This window comes from Euphorbia lathyris, chromosome 2 (genome assembly GCF_963576675.1).
Source record: "Euphorbia lathyris chromosome 2, ddEupLath1.1, whole genome shotgun sequence".
Taxonomy (NCBI): Eukaryota; Viridiplantae; Streptophyta; class Magnoliopsida; order Malpighiales; family Euphorbiaceae; genus Euphorbia; species Euphorbia lathyris.
Genome location: NC_088911.1, coordinates 126,742,868 through 126,765,099, shown reverse-complemented (window position 1 = coordinate 126,765,099; position 22,232 = coordinate 126,742,868). Strand labels below are relative to the sequence as shown.

Here is a 22,232-nt window from a genome sequence, read left to right as displayed (position 1 = left end):
TCAGTGTGCATTTATTTCTGGGCATGTGATTTTGACAGATACTCTTTAAAATACTCAGCATGTTAACATTCATTCAGCATGCATCATATCACATTTTTACTTAGGAATTTAAGACAGTGGATTAAACATACCAATGGCTTCTCTCAGTATGCTAAATTGCTCTCGTGCTAGAGGCTTTGTAAAGATATCAGCAAGCTGCTCATCTGTTGGCACATAAGTCAGCTTAATTTCTTTCTTGAGTACATGATCTCTGATGAAGTGATGCCTTATGCTGACATGCTTCATCCTGCTGTGCTGGATTGGGTTCTTTGAGAGGTTAATTGCACTCTTGTTGTCGCATTTGACTTCAATTGTCTTTGTTTGAACACCATAATCTTCAAGCTGTTGCTTAATCCATAGGACTTGAGCAACACAGTTTCCAGCAGCAATGTACTCAGCTTCAATTGTGGACAGGGCTACTGACGCCTGCTTCTTGCTGAACCAAGATACAAGACAGCTTCCTAGGAAATGGCATCCTCCAGAGGTGCTTTTTCTTTCCAGCTTGTCTCGTCCATAGTCAGCGTTAGTGTATCCAATGAGTGTAAAGTCATGAGTATTTGGATACCACAAACCTGCATTTACTGAGCTTTGCAAATATCTAAGGATCCTTTTTACAGCTATGTAATGGGATTCCTTAGGGTTAGCTTGATATCTAGCACAATAACATACTGAGAACTGAATGTCTGGCCTACTTGCTGTTAAGTAAAGTAAAGAGCCAATCATACCTCGGTATAACTTGCTGTCTACTGACTTACCATTTTCATCAGCACAGAGGACAGTGTCAGTGCCCATAGGAGTGGATATTGGCTTACAATGTTCTAGTTCATATTTCTTCAATATCTCCTTGGCATATTTAGCCTGACTGATGAATATGCCATTCTTTCCTTGTTTAATTTGAAGTCCGAGGAAGAAGTTGAGTTCTCCCATCATTGACATTTCGAATTCAGTATGCATTTGTTTGCTAAATTCCTTGCACATAGATTCATTAGTAGCACCAAATATAATGTCATCTACATATATTTGTGCCAGCAGGGTATCTTTACCCTTTCTCTTAATGAATAAGGTTGTATCAGCTTGACCCCTGACATAATCTCTAGTCAGTAAGAAGTTGGTCAGCCTCTCATACCAAGCACGTGGTGCTTGCTTGAGGCCATACAGAGCCTTTTTGAGTTTGTAAACGTGGTTTGGGAACTTAGAATCCTCAAACCCTGGAGGCTGATTGACATAGACCTCCTCGTTTATTACTCCATTAAGAAATGCACTTTTAACATCCATTTGAAACAATTTAAAATTCATATACGATGCATATGCACATAAAATCCTAATTGCTTCTAGCCTTGCCACTGGGGCAAAGGTCTCACCGTAGTCAATACCTTCTTGCTGACTGTAGCCCTGAGCTACAAGTCTTGCCTTGTTTCTGACTACGTTTCCTTGTTCATCCAGCTTATTCCTGAAGACCCATCTCGTTCCAATGGTCTTTTGGCTCCTAGGATGTGGCACTAGCTCCCACACATTATTCCTCCTGAACTGATTGAGTTCCTCTTGCATGGCATTCATCCAGAATTCGTCATCCTCAGCTTCGGCAAAGTTCTTCGGCTCCTGTACTGAGACAAAAGCTACATTGCCGAGATACTTCCTTAGTTGATTTCTTGTCATCAGCGTATTTCCAGCTGAGTCAAGAATTGCATTTTCTGAATGCCCTCTTGGGACTCTTATCTCCTTGGGTAGATTTATGTCTTGTTCTATCTGTGTTTCAACATTCTCTGCAGAAGTAGATTGGTCAGTGAAAGTAATCTTAGGTTCACTCTTACTCTTGGTCAGCCGTTTTGTGAAGGACTCAGTAGCTGGTTCTTGATCAGCAGGTGCTGAGTTTGGTTCATCTTCTATCAGCGGCTGGTATCTTCCTGCAGGGTCAGTTTCATCGAATTGCACATGTATAGATTCTTCTAATACTTGAGTTCTCTTATTAAAAACTCTGTATGCTTTGCTGTTTGTTGAGTAGCCTAGAAAGATAGCCTCATCAGCTTTTGAATCAAATTTGGCTAAGCTATCTTTGGTATTTAAAATAAAGCATCTACAGCCAAAGGCACGAAAGTATCCAATGTTGGGCTTTCGTCCTTTCCAAAGTTCATAAGGGGTTTTCTTAAGTATAGGTCTAACTAGAGCCCTATTCAGAATATAGCATACTGTGTTAACAGCTTCTCCCCAAAAATACTTTGGAAGCCTATGCTCATCCAGCATTGTCTTGGCAATCTCAACCAGAGTTCTGTTCTTCCTTTCAACAACCCCATTTTGCTGAGGCGTTCTAGGAGCAGAGAAATTGTGTTCAATGCCGCTGGCTTCACAGAATTCAACAAACTTTTGGTTTTTGAATTCTCCACCGTTATCACTACGGATATGAGCTAATTTTAGGTCTTTCTCATTTTCAATTTTTCTAACCAAGTTTGAAAATGTCTCAAAGGTCTCGTCCTTACTGGTCAGCAGGATAACCCATGTGTACCGAGAGAAATCATCTACAATAACCAAGGAAAAACTTCTTCCACCCAGACTCAGCGGCTGGACTGGACCAAAGAGATCCAAGTGTAGCATTTCTAACAGACGCTTAGTTGAGACAATGTTTTTACTGTGAAAAGATTGCTTGGTTTGTTTTCCAGCTTGGCAAGCATGGCATAATTGATCTTTTTGAAATTTAAGTTCAGGCAGTCCCTCAACCAATTGCTTTCTTGCTAATTTGGCCAGGAGGTCCATGCTTACATGACCAAGTCTCTTGTGCCATAGCCAGGAATTTTCTTCCTTTGTTACTAAGCACACAGTTTTGGAAAACTTTTTCTCTAAGTCTAGCATAAAGACATTATCTATCCGAGGGGCAGTTAAAATTAACTCATTAGTTTTACCCTCGTATATTTTACATCCAGTAGTATCAAATATAACTTTTCTCCCATTGTCACATAGCTGAGCTACGCTGAGTAAGTTATATTTGAGTCCGCTGACTAGGGAGACAGATTCAATAGTAGGGTTACCTCCGATGATTCCTGAGCCTACTATCTTACCCTTCTTGTTGTCTCCAAAACTTACACTCCCTCCTCGTTTACGTTCAAACGTGATGAACTGAGTTTCATCACCCGTCATATGCCTTGAGCATGCGCTGTCAATATACCATATCTTTGACTTCTCGGCACATCTCAGGCTTACCTGCATTGTAACTAGTTACTTTTAGGTACCCAATTCTTTTTGGGTCATGACTTGTTAGGTGCAACAGGTATAGCATCATATTTTATTTTATGGCGACATACATGGACAGTATGGCCATTCTTTCCACAGAAGTCACAACTGACCTTCTGTTTAGGATTTTTTACTGACTTGTCAGCACCCCAGTGCTGAGCGTGCCAGCACACTTTAGTAGTGTGTCCTAACTTCCCACAAAAGTCACATTGGACTTTTCGCTGGGGATTTCGTCTCTGCTGAGTACCTTGGTACTGTGTACCTTGATACTGAGTTCTCAGCGGAAAATTGTTTTTGTTTGGAACCTTTAATTGGTTCTGAATGGTTGTGACATCCTTCCTCAGTTTCTTTGAAACTGACTGGACTTCAAAGACAGACTCATGAATGATTTTCATATTTTCATGCAAAACTGAGTTGTCTTGAAGAAGGTATCTGAGGTCACTCAGTTTGACCTCTTCTACTTCATCACAGCGCCGGCTGAGTGCTTTAATCTTCCTGTTACACTTTTTAACAAGTGTATAGAGATCACCCAGGCCATTTCATTTCTGAGTTGAGAGAGTGAGATTACCTCATTAGATTGCTCTTCATTATCTGACTCATCAGATTGGTCAGCATGCTCAGAAATGCATGTCTCAGCAAGTTCGTCAGCCATAAAGCATATCTTCGCTGACTCGGTGGCCTCAGTTTCTGTTGATGAAGATTCATCACTGTCACTCCAAGTAGCCACCATTGCCTTCTTCCCACTTTTCTTGTCTTTCCTCAGTATGGGGCAGTTTGACTTAATATGGCCATCTTAGTGGCACTCAAAGCATGTAATGGGCTTTGAGCTGTCCTTTCTGTATTTGCTATCGCTCGAGTCAGCCTTATACTTATCAAACTTTTTGTAAGGCTTTTTAGAATATTTGTCGTTCTTCCTGAACAGCCTCTTCATCTTTCTTGTGAACATAGCCATCTCCTCATCATCAGTTGAACTCCCGTCAGTGGAGTCAGCCTTCATGACAAGTGACTTCTGCTTCTTGTCATCAGATTTTTCCTTCACCTCAAAGTTTTTCATGGATATCTCATGGGTCAGCAATGAACTGATGAGTTCGTCATATTTGTAGGTGGTTAAATCCTGAGCTTCCTCAACTGCTGTCTTCTTTGCTTGCCAGTCTTTTGGAAGACTCCTAAGTATCTTTTTGACTTGTTCTTCCTCAGTGAAGATTTTCCCAAGTCTCTTGAGCTCATTAATGATGTTGGTGAACCTTGCGTTCATGTCTGAAATGCCCTCATCATTGTTCATCTCGAACAGCTCGTACAGTCTCATCTGCTGATTCACCTTGGATTCTTTTACTTTGTTTGTTCCCTCATAGGTGACTTCCAGCTTTTTCCAGATCTCTTGTGCCGACTCACAACCTGAGATTTTGTTATATTCTGCAGCATCGAGCGCACAGTGAAGCATATTGATAGCCGAAGCATGGTTTTGAAGCTTCTTAAGATCATCCTCTGTCCATTCAACCTCAGCTTTAACAACTGACTGGCCAGCAACAACTTTCATAGGTACAAACGGGCCTTGGACTATAGATAGCCAGGCACTCATGTTTGTAGCTTGAATGAAGTTCTTCATCCTATTCTTCCAAAAGGTATAGTTTGACCCGAAGAATAGGGGAGGCCTGGTAATGGACAGCCCCTCAGGTAATATCTGAGTTGTCTGGTTTCCAGGGAGAAACCGAGTGCTGTTTTTGCCCATGGTATGGATCAACTCAAGGTTGTTAGACCTTTAGTAATGAGCTTTTAAGCTCTGATACCACTTGTTGGTCCCTTGTAAGGTTGCAAGTATAGTTCCAAGGGGGGGGGGGGGTTAGGAACTATTTTACCTTTTAAAACGATTAGGGCAGATTTCTTTTCTTTTAGAAAAGATTATATGACAGCGGCGCTGATCAATCGACAAGACACTGGCTTAATCAACTAGTGACTAGGTCAGTTTCGTTGCTTAGATTAGGAAATAGCACTTAGAGTCTATTCCTGACTTAATTCGTTGGCAGCGCACAACTCAGCTTGACCTCTTTTACTTAGTCAGTTTTAGTTTGTTTTAAGCAAGCAATATAAATAAGGAGTTAAGGTTTAGAAATACTTCACTCAGCATATTTATCCAGGTTCGGCTTCTTCTAAGCCTACGTCCTGTCCCCGGAACACTTCCGAGATTTCAAATCCTCTACTGAGCTCTTTAAAGGTAGAGCCTCAAACCTTTTACAATATCAGCAATTGAGTATGACAAGAGTACCGTCCTCTATACTTCTACTCAATCCTAATCTCTCCGCTGAGTACTTAAAACCGAGTACTCAGCCTCTCCTTTCTATTCCTAGAAATGATTAAGATTTGTCCTAAACAACAATTGCTAGAACACCTTAGATGATTGAGAATCAATCACTCTAGACTTTTACACAAATGAATAAGCTTGTAGTGTAAGAATTTGCTTTGCTTTTGATGGAGAACTTTTGTACACGTTTGATCAGCGTAACGGCTTTTGCTTAAAGTTCTCTATAGAATGTGGATTCTGAATGCTCTATTTATAGAGAGCTGTGGGAGCTTCTGGTTATTTCGAATTTCGAAATAACCGTTGGAGGGAAACGGCTACAGGTCGTTTTCACTCAGTCTGTCAGCAGTTCTCTTAGCCAATCAGATTCCAGCATCTTCTGTTCTTCGGTCAGTGTGACAGTATGTTCCTCCATTTTGGGTAACGTCAACCAGACAGCTTGCTGCGTCTTCTGATCTTTACTCGAAGAGGAAATACTTTGTCTGGAAGCTGTCTTGTGGTCAGCGGTTGTCTTGTACGTTTTGTCGAGACAGCTCAGCAGCTTCATACCGAAGTTGTCTACGTGGATCTTCTCGATCCTTCTTTGGTGAGCTCCGTTTCAATACTCAACGGCAGCGTTTTGAAATATGCGGGCTGAGTGATCTTGGGCTTGTTTGACTTGGGCCTTGACTTCCATATAGGGCTTGGGCCTTATGATCTTTATGTCTTATAACAATTATAAACTCAACATTGAACAAACACATTAGTAACAATAAATCAAAGCATTTAAACTTAATGTGTTATAGAATATTTAATTTCACTTAATTAATTTTGTCAAATCAAAATCCTGTGGAAAGGTGTTTCAACACTTATTGCCTTTGAAATTTTCCACTCTATGAAAAAAAGACTCAAAGGTAAAAAGGGTACTTTTGCTTTCAAGTTAGACATGAGTAAAGCTTATAACTGTATTGAGTGAGACTATCTAGAGAAAATTATGCTTAAATTGGGTTACCCGGACCGATTTGTGAACTTGATCATGGGATGTGTTAAATCTGCAACCTTTTCGTTTGTAATAAATGGTTCACCTAGGGGTTTTGTTAAACCTGAGAGGGGAATTAGACAGGGAGACCCCCTCTCGCCCTATCTGTTTGTATTATGTGCAGAGGGGCTATTAGCCAGAATTAGTAAGGAAGTGCAATGTGGAAGGTTGCGGGGTGTGAAGGTGGGGCGTGAATGCCCTGTGGTGAGTCACTTGCTATTTGCAGACGACTTACTCATTTTTGGGAGAGCAACCATGAATGAAGGAATGGTGGTCTGAGCCATTCTTGCAGACTGTGAGAGGGCATCAGGCCAGATTGTGAATTATGAGAAGTCAGATATCTCATTTAGTGGAGGGGTGACACAAGGCAGGCGAAATATATTCACTCAGCTCCTGGGTATAAACGAGGTGGGAGAATTTCCCAAATACTTAGGAATGCCTACTAGCATTGGGAGATCCAAAAAAGTAGTGTTTCAGTTCCTACTGGAGCGCTTGAGTAAGAAGATACAAGGATGGGGCGAACGACTGCTCTCACAGGGCGGGAAAGAAGTTCTCATCAAGGCAGTAGCACAATCTATCCCACAATACCTTCTATCGTGTTTTATTGTCCCACATTCTTTTTGTAGAGAAGTGCAGAATCTAATACGGCGTTTTTGGTGGGGCGGTACCAAGAAAAAAAAAGGGTCATCCATTGGCTGACATGGGATGTCCTATGTAAGGCAAGAAAGGAGGGAGGATTGGGTTTTAGGTGGTTTGAATCATTTAATCTGGCTATGGTTGTTGGAAATAGGGCTAAGGTATAGCAGCGGAAATATAAAAATTTTAGCCTACTTCCTTTTAACCATAGGATCCGTTAATCGTTATTTCATATAAAGAGGGATAAGAAGATATACCTTTCGATGATCAATCTACCGTTGCAAACGAAGTGCCCACAACTTCAAAGGAGATGTAAACTATTTACCAATCTGCCCCTATTCGAAACAGACCTTCCAGACCTCCGAACGACAATCCCTTCAGTGGAAACGTAGAAGAATATGTCTAGAAGCTACTGTCCAAATATCGCGACGATCCGACGGTTCAATCTCCGGGAATCCTCGAAATAGTGAACTGGCCTGATGTAGGTGAAGAAAAACGAATTTCTCCCTTTTGATTGTTTTTCTTCTTTCGTGAACACGGTGAGGTTAAATTAGAATAAACCCTTATGAGATGTAACCAAAATAGATTACCTCTAATTAACCAACACAAGATCAAGGAGAAAGAGGGATGAATTAGATTAATCAATCGATGGAATGCCGAATGAATTCTTGTCCACGAACTTAGGGATGGGAATTCTTTCTTTCTCTCTCCAGAAGCAATTTCGAAAATCACTTGTAGGGGGGAGGAATTAGTGTATGTCGAAATTCATTAGGGTAGGGGTATATATATTAGGTTGTATCTAAACCTAGTTAGATAGGAATAGGTCACTTAATAGGAATCCAATTCAGAATAGGATTTCTAATTATTATCTTACTATATGTCTAATATAATTAGGATAATAATAAGTAACCTAGTTAGATAATAATAGGAGCATATTAATCTAATTAAAACTCCTACTTTAATTATCTCTTAATTAATTTAATTCATAATCCTAATCAAATTAGGATTAGTGGAATAAATTAATTCCTTCCCCAATCATATATATAAATTTCGACCCCCCTATCCATGTGGGCCTTACTGGGCTCAATTGGGCTTCCATCTATTAATCAGATCCATCTCTCTTTTGTTTCCAAGTCTTATGTGTGATCCATTAGGTCCTTACTACTTCTGGCCGTATGCAACTATTAAATTAATTTCTTCAAGAATTATATTTAATCCTTGCATAACGGAATGATGAACAGAGCATGTTATCGGCATGTCCGTAATCATTCCCCCAGAGTCCGTTAAGAAGACAGGTTGATTCTGCCGTTAACCCTTCCGTATTAGTTACGGTATAATACGATCCTTTATCAACTACATCCTTGAACTGAATCTTATGACTATGGGTAATGTCAAGTCACATATAGCGAGACGTTCATTTTACTTGTTATTGGCCGAGTCAACTCAAAAGATAGGTTAAGTGAAATCCGAATTTCTACTCTTAAGCTATCACCTTGCAAGGGTTTAGAGTCGAGTCTTCCACAAGCGATCCTTGGATGTATCTCCCATTCATCGGGAGTGATAAATGCTCAATCCAATGTATAACTACCCTGACATTACCTCCTGTGACACCCAACCTTTGCAGTTCACACCCCAGAGTCATCTCTGTTAAGGATCGTGGGACCACGCAATCAAAGTCTCACATTCAGTAATTCAGGATGACCAATTAACATTCCTTTGAGTATGAGGATTAGTTATACCTATTAATACCAATGAGATGAACAGGTGACAATGATGAATCTACCCATCTTGTTATCTCAAGTCGGATCCCCAATCCTAATGAACAACGTTTCACCGGATCTATGTAACTGTCCAGATATCTATATATGTGAAGCTTGTGAGATCAGCTTTCTGTCGGACAGAAGACATTGTTACATACAAGTCTCAACTGTGATATATCAATCCTAAATATATCACTTGACTTGGGGTGGTTTTAAGTTTATTAGTTTATTATAAAGTTTTGTCTCACTTCATGCTTGTATGAACACTTTATAATCACTTTAAACAAACTTACAGATTTCCTTTTATTAGACTTTATTTAGTGCTTAAAAGGGATTGCCTTTATATAGTTATAAAACATATATCTCATTAAAACAAATGATATAAAGAACAATTCATTTACAATAAGTTTGTATCCTGCAACAATTGACTATAGGACACAAAACCCCAACAATGGTGGCTAAGCAGGTATGGAAAATGATAAAAAATCCAGATACACTTTGCTCAAGAGTTTTTAAGGGTGAGTACTTCCCCCAAACCGATATTATGGAGGCGGGGTGCCGGAGTAATGATAGCTATGTTTGGAAAGGGTTAATTAAAGCACAGACTCTGGTTAATCGGGGGATGTGCTGGAGAGTTGGTAATGGAAGAGATGTGTGGACATCTGGAAATCGAATTGGGTGCCTAGCTTGAATACAAAGAAACCGTTGACAAAGCTGCAACAAGTCCAATTTTCAACTGTAGACAACCTCATTGATCCAATCACAAAACAATGGAATGTCAAGAGGCTGCGGTCTAACTTTAGCCTAGATGAAGCCACTGAAATACAGAAATTACCTATCAGTTATTGGCTACCACGGGATGAAATATATTGGCCGTCATCCAGAATTGGAAATTTCACCGTCAAATCAACCTATCATCTGGCTGAGGAGATGCGTGAGAATGAGGAGGGCAGAGCATCGGGATTAAACAGCAGTAATGGAGCATGGAATTGGATTTGGAGACTTGAGCTGCTGGTTAAAATAAAACTCTTCGTTTGGCGTGCTGTAAGAGAAATACTGCCGACCTATCAGCAGCTCAGAGGAAGGGGGATACAAGCCCCAGGTGTATGTCCGCGATGCGATGGTGAGGAGGAAACGGGATACCACGTAATTGTTATGTGTCCTGTAGTTAAACGTATATGGAAGAATTTCTTTGGAGACGACGGGAGATGGAAAATGAGGCAGCCAGGTATAAGGAGTTGGTTCGAGTGGATGAGCACTTTTATGAACGACAGAGAGATGAGCAAAATTGGGGCTGTCGCATGGCTAATTTGGTTCAGACGGAATCAGCTCATTCACAAGGCTAATGTGTTCGCGGAAGAAGAAGTTTTTGATCGTGCAGAAGCAATTCGTACGGAATGGCAGACAGCAAAAAAACCAGGTTGATATTCAAACTTCTAGCCCGGGAGATAGATCGACGCGGACTACAACGGAACTGATAAAATGGATAGCACCACTCGTGACAATGGCGAAAGTAAAGGTGGATGCTTCATGGGTAGATGGAGTGCAAGGAGGAATCGGGGTGGTCATACGAGATGGGGAGGGAGAAGTCCTGCTAACAGCTGCGATTCCAATAGGATTATCGATGAGTGCGGAGATAGCAGAAATCCAGGCCGTGCTAAAGGGCTTAGAGATTGCGAGAGATGGAGGCTGGCAGCGGATTATCGTTGAAACGGACAACGCAAATATTGCAACAACAATTGCGGGAGCTGGGGATATTGCTGGTGAGAGAAGATTGCTGCTGGAAGATGCTTTCTATCGACAAAAAGATTTTCGCAAAGTCCGCTTCTCGCATGTGAAACGAAACGGAAATGTTGTGGCTCACGCATTGGAGAAACTGGCTAGAATCCAAACGAACCCTCTAATTTGGATTGAAGAGGCCCCTCCCCAAATTTTAGAACTATGTCAAATTGATAAATGTAAGCTTGTTCTGTTTTAATAAAAGCATTCTTTCTGATAAACAAAATTATATAAGTTTTTTTTGGTAGGAATTATATAAGTTTTTAATATTCTAATTTAAATAATTAAATGAGTCATAAAAAAAATATGACTTAATTTATTTTGATTTGATTAGTTTGAATCATTATCAGTTTAGTCCAATCAAAATTTTATTTTATTCGTAAGTTATGTAATTCCTACGTATTAAAAGTAACATGTAAAATTATAGGAAATATGATAACAATTTTAAATATTCATATTATTTTTATATTAGCAAATAAAAAAATTTGTAAGTTAGGTTTAGATTAATTTAACTAATTACTTATTCACCTATCCGATAAAATATCAATCCACCAGGTTCGTATCATGTTTGTATTTTTTCGGTTACGTTGCAAACCCTAACTTAACTTGGATTGGATGAGTTAAATATATCTAACACTCAATTATGATTATTAAACAATCTAAATTATTCTAATAAACACAATTATGATCACACTAAATTCCCTTTTAGAGCAATGTATATATTTATTTATTCCAATAATTACCATTAATTTCATGTGCTTTAAAATTGATTTTAATTGAAGACAAATCCTTACTTTTTGCACCATTGAATTGAATGAGCAAATGACTTTATATTGAGTTGGTATTAATTAGTAGCACTTTGAATTGAATGGTGGAGTATCAAAAGTGCAAGCTTAGGTGTATTGGATAAGTAGAATAAAATAAATTTATTGTTTAAAGTAAAGCAAAAGGGATTTTATTATTATTATTACTACCATTGTTATTTTATTAGTGTGTGCATTTAAAAGGGACTTTCCTTTATACCACAAAACTATTTTTATTACTTTTGTCAAATCTCACTTCCCCCCTTAATAATTGGGGTTTGGATTGGTAGTTCAATTTAATTAGGGCATGGCTGATTTTGAAGTCCCAGGGAGAAATATATCCTAATAAATAAGTATAAATAAAAGAAAAATTATTTAAAAATTATCTATGAGCATCTTTAGATGCAAAATCATTAATGATAGTATCTACATCGATATGTTCAAACATATTTCTCTTAATATAAAAAAATGATTAAATCATTTGACCTTTCTTGCGACGTTGATGATCTAAAATAGTTTTCAATAATTTTAATTTAAAAAAGAACTCTTAACAATCGTTGGCGTAGTTAGGAGAATTCGAAGAGCAATTGAAATATTTGGATAACAAGCTGCTGCTTTATCAACCCAATAATTTTAAATGTTGACATCAACATATTTAAAAATGTCATTTTTGCTACATTTTCATTTCTGAAAAAACGTCATTTGTATCTACATGCGAAAAATTATTATAAACAAATGTAGTAATAAAATTATATGTTGTGATTGATTAGGCATAGAGATTATAGTTATTGTGGTTACATTTTTTTATATTTTAATTTCTGTATTTTTTTTATGAAAATGTTATTTTTGTGCCCCTCAATAATGTGTGCTGCAGTTTGGTAGGTCTATAATTATTTTCATAACCGTTATGTTTTTTAAGATTTAATTTTTATATTGTTTTTATTTTATTTTACTGTTTGGACCTTCCCTCTTTGAAGCCATGGGCAGGAGTCCATATCCAGGAACCTGCCCTGCATAATAATAATTGTAATGATAAACAATGATATGCCAAGAGTCATCACTTATAAGGTCTAATACATCACGGCTCCCTGAACTTGTCCACAATAGTAGATTGACTCCTTGATTTTGCAAGTGTCTCATCAGCTCCCTGAACTTGCTTATTTCGTATCACCAGCTCTCTAACTTATCCATAAAAATTGATTAGCTTTCTGAACTTTGCAAATGTCTCACCAGCTCCCTAAACTTGCTTATTCTGTAACAACTAAATACAAAAACCATAATACTAACTCGGGTTAAGGTGCAAAAATACCCCTAACATTTTGGGTCAGGAGTAATTTTACCCCTAACGTCTAAAATGGTGCAATTTTACCCATAACGTTAGTAGCCAAGAGCAAATTTATAAATTTGGTGATTTTTATGAATTTTGTTGTCCAATTCGTACAAAAGACATTATATTTTTTTTTTCACATCCCAACATATGTTTGTAATTTGTTACTGATAAAATGATACATGTGTATATTGTAGATGACAAGATTCATGACCGAAAAGACAGTTTGATGAATTATTTCTCAAATTAACCCAATTTATCAATGTTAGGGATAAAATTGTACCATTTTAGACGTTAGGGGTAAAATTACTCTTGATTCAAAACGTTAGAGGTATTTTTGCACCTTAACCCGAGTTAATATTATGGTTTTTGTATTTAGTTGTTACAGAATAGACAAGTTTAGGGAACTGGTGAGACACTTGTAAAGTTCAGGGAGCTAATGAATTTTTATGGACAAGGCTAGGGAGCTGGTGATACAAAATAAGCAAGTTCAGGGAGCTAGTGAGACACTTGTAATGTTCAGAGAGCCAATTTACTATTGTGAACAAGTTTAGAGAGCTGCTGATGTATTAGGCCCACTTATAATTATGATTAAGTTTCGATAGATCACTTCAAAAAACATTTAGGAAGTGAATAGATAACTTTAAAAAAAATTCAAAGCTAATAAAATAGTCTCAAAATATAGAGGAACAAATTAACTTTTTGAATGTATTATATATGTAATTATTATTTTTTTTTTTTTTATCAATGTTTGGTTCAATTACATGTGATACGTTCCTTAAAGTGGAACAGTGTTACTCTTAATGGGATGTGTTTATTGAATATTACTTTGTTTTATATATATATATATATGTGTGGGTAGAATGTAATAAGTTTTTCTTAGCATATGTAATTGGATGAATATGCATGTGAACTTAGACAAATAAAAAAAAAATACAAAAATAAACCTGGTTGTTTAACTGATTTGCAAATACAATTATCTTAGTTTAAAAGTTGACAAACAAGAACTATGTGGTTCGTTTTGTTAGCAAAAACGGTTCAAACTATTATTATAAGAAAATGTTAAATGCTAAATGTGACAATTTTTGGTCAAATAGTTAAAATGTATTTTTGTCATTCTAACCTAATCTCTGAGTAACACATCATCATCATCTCACTTCTCTCTCACCATTTATCTTCTCTCTCCTTATTTCTATTCTCTTATCTCTCTAAATTTATGATTCATTGTATCATCTAACTGACAATATCGAGAATATTCCATTTTTATATAATAATATTTTCGTTTGTTTCATAGGCATGGAAAATTGAGGAGAAGGATGCATCACCAACAAACTCTTCTGATGTAGCCGGTGAAGTCTTTCAATTTCGTTGGTTCAGTTCTGCGTGATAGCACTGAATTTTTGTACTCCTAAATCACAATTTATGCTCTCATTAGTCATCGTGGCTCCTTTATTTGTAATTGGCAGATTCCTACTGATAGTTTCTGATACAAATTACAAACTACAGTCATTAATATCAAAAGTTTAAGCATTCAGATACAAATGAAAAGTACGACAGAAAATGGAAATTATAGACATAGTTAGATGGATGCTTAGCCAATAATAGGGGTCTAACAAATTTTCCCACAAGTCAATATATAATCTAGCTTTATTGGTCCTAAAATACATAGTAACAAATCAATTAAGAGGAACCACTTAAATTCTAGCACATACGACGCTGTTGATTGGGAAATCTACTGTGTTTGTAAAACAAACATATATGTGAAGAGAATGAGCTATTTCATTGTCAATTGAATTATTGTTTTTGCATATTCCTAATTTTATGCTTGACGTAGAAAACAAAAAAAAAATTGATGCTTTTAAATCGAAAGCAAGAAGAGAAATAAAGAGAGATGAAAACGATGTGTCATTGGATAAGGCTAAAAAAATAAAAACTGAATGACAAAAATTACCCCTTCACTATTTGACCAAAAATTGTCCTATCAACATTTTCTAACAGCATTAATAGTCCGGACATCTGTACTACCGAAATGAACCACATGATGTCCGTTTGTCAACTTTTAAACTACGAGAATTGTATTTGAAAAGTGATGTTGATGATGAATTTTGTCTGTATTGGTATTGATTTTAAGTAATTTTTTCTTTTTGAAGTCGGTAGCTTTTTTGAATTAAATGGGGATGATGGCATTAAGAGATTGTTGTAGCATGAAGTAGATGAGCCAATTTTAGTCCGTAAGTTATTAACTCCCATCTATCTCTCCGAGGATAGAAATGTAGATGCTAATATGAAGGAAATGTAAATGTTGAGAAAGGAGGGAATGCAGAGATTGTAAAGGGTGAGAAAGAAGGGAATGCAGAGGCTAATGAGGAAGAAGAGGCATTAGATGAAAGTGAAATTGAGAATATTCCAACTGCTAATAGAAGGGAGAAATATGATATAAAAAATGGAGCACCCTATTTTAGAATAGGAATGACACATTTAGAAGTGTAGAAAATGTTAAGTTTGCTATTAACGATAATGTTGTCGTTCAAGTATTATAACATTAGGATACATAAGAGTGATAAAAACAATAGTTAAAGTACGTGTTTTAATTGTCCATTCCATATTAGTGAAGATTGTTGGGATCCTACTGTAGTGGTAAAAACTATAACTCATATACATGAATCATCTTCCTCTCTTATTTGCATATCTTCAGATGAAAGTGAAATTGAGAATATCCTAGTTGTTAGAAAGAGGGAGAAATATGATCTAGAAAATGGGGCATCCTATTTTAGAATAAGAATGACATTTAGAAGTATAGAATGGGCAAAGTTTGTTATTAATGATTATGTTGTCACTGTGGTATGACATTAGAATACAAAAACGTGATAAAAATAAGAGTTAAGAGTACATTGTTTTGATTGTCCATTCCATTTGCATATTAGTGAAGATCGTAGGGGTCATATTGTAGTTGCAAAAACTATAACCAATGTACATGAATGTAATAAAGTATATGCAAATAAGAGAGGGAGATGATTTACATTCATTTATATGAGTTATAGTTTTTGCAACTACAATACGACCCCCTACTATCTTCACTAATATGCAAATGGAATGAACAATCAAAACAACATACTCTAACTCTTGTTTTATTACTCTTTTGTATTCTAATGTCATATCTCAGAGACAACATAATCATTAATAACAAACTTAGCTCCTTCTATACTTCTAAATGTCATTCCTATTCTAAAATAGGATGACCCATTCTATTTTCTATATCATATTTCTCCCTCCTCCTAAGAGGGAGAATATTCTCTTCATCTAAAGCTTCTTCCTCCTCATCACCCTTTACATTGTCTTCTTCCTCACCCTCTACATTCCCTTCATTCATATTCACATGAGCCTCTACTTCACATCAACATTTACACTCTCTTCCTTCATATTCCACTAGTATCTGCCTCATCTACACATTCACATCAGTATCTACTTTCTCTTCATTCTCATCCTCATGGAATATAGATAGAAGAGCTAATAACTTAAGGATTAAAATTGGGTCATCTACTTCATGGGAAGTAAATATGTTTATCATATCATTTTACCACTAATGCTATCATCTTTATTTAATTCAAACAATTTACCCGACTTTAATAATGAACCGGGTTCTAGACATAATATTTAGCCAGCATTATGAAATTTTAAATCTTCAGAATAAATATCCCTAAACAAAATAAATTTTAAAAAATCTGGATCAAAGTTTTTTTTGACTACATAGTCTCCATTTATGTAATCTACGCTAGGTGAATAACCTATGTACCCCCAAAATGTAAATAAACAGTCGCCAAAACCATCTACACTTTTACACCCGAAAATAAAAAGAAACAAACAAAAAGAACACACACACAAAAAAAAAAGAACATTAATCCACCATAACAGAAAAAAATACATAATCCATATAGACTCAAGCACACAAATATACCATTTATAGATATAATAAACAAACCTAATTACACTTGCTTGCATATTTACCCAAGTCCATATGTTAAAACAACAAAAAGCTCACTGCATTCTACCCACATACATAAAACAAAGCAATATTCAATAAATATATCCATAAGAGTAACAATATTCCACTTTCAGGAACATATCACATGCAATTGAACCAAACACTGATAAATAAATATTTTAAATTGAACCAAACAATTGCAATTGAACATACCACAAACATATATACTACATCAAAAAAACAAAAAAATCACTTAAAATCAATACTAAAAAAGACAAAATCCATCGCTAACATCACTGTACCCCTAATCTGAAACATAAATATAGCATATTCATGCATAAATCCTAATTCTAAAACATAAAACCTAGATTATTTGACTTTTATCCTGAAATATAAAACCCAAAAATAACATATCTTTATTCATGCTTTCGATTTTTACCTCCGATTTAAATATGCAATGTTTCGATTTATCTCTTGCAATTCTGAACTTGTAGTCGGTTGTTCCCCACTATCTATCTTGCAAACATCAATTGTTCCCCACCATCACTCAGTCGTTCATCGCTCAAACAAAGGCCCAAAAGCAATTGTATGCAAACTTACCAAGTTCGTTATGGACTAGCAATTGTATGCAAACTCACCAAGTTCGGTATGGACTAGCAATTGTATAAGCAAGTTGGCAGATGGTTGAATAAAGCTTTTACTCAACTTACTTTTGCTAAGTTTGGGGTTGAAAAATTCTATTCATGACTACCATCTCTTTACAAAGGATTTGGATGGTGATTTCTTTGCTCTTATGATCTATGTTTATGATGTTCTTATCACATACACACCAAAAGAGTTGATTTTTGAAGTTAAAAAGGGAACTAGATAAAACTTTTACAATTCAAGCAGACCATAAGTTTCGTCAAACAATTCTTGTTTGAAAATGCACATTTGGTACCAAAATTATCCCATAATCTTTCACTTACCCAAAGAAGACATTCTGAAAAAGCCTAATGCTAACAAAGACGTGATCTTAAGGGTCAATGCAGCGTCCGAAAGCTAAGCTGGAAAATCATTGTCTGAGATTGTCACAAAATTGCATGCTTTTAACCAGATGATACCTAAAAAATATGGCAAAAAGCATTTTGAGGCCTCTAATCTTTTCAATGTCCCCTTATCTTTCAGTTTGTCACGTTAAGCACCACCGAACAATTATAATCATAACTTCAGCCCCTAACTAACAAGACCGCTAATTGTGAACATTAAAATCAGATAAACTATGCCGCTTATTTTGAATGTCTGAAATTTCATCTTTACAATTGAAAAGAAACATATAAAAAATTCTTTGCAAGCTTAAAATAATACATTTTTAGACGCAAATATTTTCAACCGAGTTTGATGTAATGTTGTTGAACACGCAAGGCAGTTTTAAGGAGATGAGACGTCGAATCGCTTGAGAAGCAACCCTAGGCATTGAATTAGCCGTTTATATAAGATATTCATTTGTACAAGAGACTATAAATGAGGAGACTGCAAACAAAAGAAAAACAATATAACCGGAGACAACTAGCAATTGAATTTCGATGAATTTCAACTTCAGGCAGACTAAGCAATCCGTTAATTTTTGTACAAATTTGTTAGTAAATTTTGATGAAATTGAATTGTGGGGGTCAATTATCCATAATTCTTGAGTTGAGAAAAGGATGTTCCTTACTGAATTATTTATGTTAGAAGAGATGTTATAATGCCACATGTAATTCCCTATCCAGTATCTACAATGGACTACAATCTAATGATAATTGAATTATTCTAACAGAAGATATAATTATTGGCTACTGCATTTTGAATTTTATTTGATCAGCTATTGCATTGTGAATTTTGTTTCACTTATAAATTTATCTATTATGCGATACCATTTGTTTCTATTGTCCTACTACTGCTACCGCAGGACCATCTCCATTAACTAATATAGTTACATTACATGATTGTTTTATGAAAACTTCATGTTATTTTTACCCATGGTCAGGCAAGCGCCTCAGGTGATTTGAGCTTTTTACAACACTGCTCAGGATGGATACTTTTTTCCAAGAAAAATATACAAGAAAGTCATCTTCACCCTACAATTTCAAGTAATATAATGGACATCTCTCCCTAAGCATATAATCAACTCACCTAAAAATCGAGACCAAATGCATACCTTTTCCCCACCTTTTGCAAACTCAGAAGCCTATAATTAGTATTCCTTAATTTGATGGGAACAATTGGCAAATTCTATGTGGAGAAATGGTGTTTTAAGAAACTATCCTACCAGTATATCAGAAGGCAGTGACATTTTAAAGTTTCTCTTAAACTCGGAAAATCTGAATAATTGAGCAGTCTGTCAAGGCCCAAATTTCAAATGTTAAATAACTAAACCAATGGAGCAAAGAAACACCGTATTTTACAACGCAGTTCTAACAGCAGAAAAGTTGAAGAAGTTAGTAAAAGCAAGTGGCAGATATTGTCTAAAACTTCCTTGAATTACTTAAACACAGTTTTCCTCTCCTTTGATCAGCAGAACATTGACATGAAGAGCAAAAGAAAAGCAAGGACTTGATGTTGAAGCTATTCTACACTTACCAACTCAACACAAACCATCAACCGAATGAAATGTAGTTCAATATCTCAAGAACTGTTATCAAATTTGTATGAGTCGGCTAGGTTTCGAGCCGACTCTATAGGGAGAATCGAACTCGACCAAGACTCGGTGTAGAATGGTAACTGGTCCTGAATCGGGTGAATCAAGTGAGTCAGACAAGTCTTGGACATGGCTCATGATAAGTGGCGGACGCAGGGTGGTGCTCAGGAGGTGATCTCAAGCGGTCCTCCACCCAAAATAATCGGACAAACTGCGGCGAGGCCACAAAACAAGGAGACTAGAGTTGAATTCATAGCTGGTGTTAAGAAAAAGGAAAGGAGGAATTCAGGAGAAATGCATGTGTTAAGAAAGTGGAAAGCAGAAATTATGTGAGAAATTAAGAAAAATGAGACTAAAAAGGAAACCAGATTTCCCAAATGGAAAGCAGAAGTTAATGGAGAAATTAAGGGTTGAATTTGAGGAGACAGAGAGTGGGTCGGCTAGGGTGTGAAAAGACAGTAGTAAAAACTAAAATAAGAAACTATAGAAATTAGAAAAGATAAACAAAAATTGACATAATTGATTCATTACTTTCAAGTTTCTTAAGACATCATATTTTTTTTTATAATATTATGAATTTGTACTGAACCTTATGATTCAGTTCGATTCACGAGTAACAGTTCACGAAATGAGGATTTCAATTCATGAGTCGAGCTGAATCTCCATTTGACAAATATGATCTCAAGCATGAACACTAAGATTGAAACTAACATCAATTGGATTAATATCTGCAAGCGTTGTCATGTTCCCAATGAACCAAGAGCACTCAAATACCAATTATGAGCTATAAATAGGTCTAGAGTATGAACATCTACAATACACCAAAAACTAACAAAAAAATTGATCTTATATATAGAGTCAGTAACAAATGACACAATGTTTTTGGAAGCAGGTCTAAAATGGGACAAGGTATTATCATTAAACAATCAGGTTCACAACTCAATTCCCATCCAACAACCAAAGTTACATATAATGGTGTCAACCAGGAGGGGTGGAGCAACTCTGTCTCTGCCCCCTTAGACGATTTAGTTACTTGGGAAAAATGTAAAGAACTTCGGTAAAACATGCAGTTCTGTAGTTGTGTTTCAGGAATGATTCGATATTGAGATATCAAGAAAAAAAATCTTCATCAAAATTCCTGGCAGCACATAGAATAGAATCAGAACAAAATTTCCTTGTAGGGCTTGATATACACTAGATACAAATGGTAGCACAGTATCCACAAACCTAATCAAGTACATTACTGGCTTTTCCATACCATATATACAACCACCAATGAAGAGTAATATAATGATAACCAGAAAAACAAAACCAACAAAAGAAGTGTTGTAAACGACTTTCAATTCTTCCAATTTCATAAAACATCAACAGTAGATAAATTCTTAAGCTAATGAGTTGTCTATTCCTTTCATAGAAACCTCCAACTATGGCTGAAAAAATAAATAAACAGAAAACCAGATCTGCGCATAGATTCATTCTTCGGCCATACTATAGTAAATTAGTAATAACAACAGTGATTGAGCATAATTTTTTATATATTAACAAATAAAAAGCTTGGAAATAACTTAATAACCTTAAAAACGTAGCCTCCGAGTAGTCGCTCTTAGATCCCCACGGACTCCAGAGTCAGACTCGTCGTGGAACCAACCGACTGATTTCTGCGCTTCAAAAACAATCTGCGAAATGCCTGATCCATAAAAGCAACAACAAACAAATTAGATTCAGAAAATTGAAGACAAGAAAAGAAATGTAGTGCAGATGCATGTATATAGAGAGATAGGGAAATGAAACCTTGTTTGACGGTGCGTTTATTCTCGCGGATCTCTTGGACGGTGGCGGAGATTTTCCAATAGAGAGGACGACCGACGTAGAAGAGAAACATTATGAGGATAAGCGCCACTACTACTCGAAAGGTGACCGTTGCGGTTGGTGAAGCCATTGTTAGATTAGAAGGACTGAAGACAATGGTGTAGAATCGCGGCAAGGGAAATGGAAAACCGAGAGCGAGACAGCGAGTGTAGTATGAGTGACAAAATGAAATGACTACCGCCTCTTTATGCCACATAATTTCTCAATATATAATATAATTTGTTTCGAACTTTTTTAAGAAAATAAATCATCTTCACATTTCTAATAATTCCAATTCAATTTTTATTGATTATTTTTTAAGCTTTTTATTTTTTATAATTTCATATACATATTAGACTATCAATTAATTATAATTATACACATTAATTTTTTTCAATCAACAAAATAATAGTTGGTTATCCCTATTTCAATGTCATTCCGGTTATCCGTGTCGAAATTTTGGCTCCTACCCTTACCTTATCATTGTAGACATTAAACTGGATTTAATGCATTATATCAATTTATGAGTATACTTTTATGAGCATGCAACTAATTAGGGATGTTACTTCAAAATCGAATTCAGTGTTTGAAATTTGACGGTTTTTGAGAAATCTCAAACATTTTATTTTTGGAACACTGCAATAGGTATAAAAGTTGCCACTTCAAATCACAACCGTATTTTTACAAATAAAGCACTAAAAACTCAAAATATTTAGTTTATCCATCTAAGATTATAAAGTTAAAAGTAAATTCTATTAAATTAAATTGGAACCCTTCTAAATTTGGGGTCCAGTGCAATAAGACTTCTTCCTGCACACCGGCCTAATTATACTAAACATTAGGAATAGTGTAATAAACAACAT

The 22,232-nt window shown here is 36.1% G+C and overlaps 1 protein-coding gene across 2 annotated transcripts; it reads right to left on the bottom strand.

Annotated features, from left to right (window-relative positions):
• Positions 1 to 13,925: 13,925 nt before the first annotated feature.
• Positions 13,926 to 21,563, bottom strand: LOC136219875 (uncharacterized). 2 transcript variants are annotated; one of them, XM_066007445.1, is made up of 3 exons: positions 21,313 to 21,563; positions 21,095 to 21,208; positions 13,926 to 14,363 (listed from the first exon to the last, which is right to left on the bottom strand). In XM_066007445.1, exons 1-2 carry the CDS (start codon positions 21,458 to 21,460, stop codon positions 21,096 to 21,098), a joined length of 261 nt encoding a protein of 86 aa, XP_065863517.1. In that variant the 5' UTR covers positions 21,461 to 21,563; the 3' UTR covers positions 13,926 to 14,363; position 21,095. The 2 variants fall into 2 exon arrangements, with proteins under 2 accessions (XP_065863517.1, XP_065863518.1); XM_066007446.1 differs by lacking the exon at positions 13,926 to 14,363 and adding an exon at positions 20,351 to 20,659.
• Positions 21,564 to 22,232: the final 669 nt, after the last annotated feature.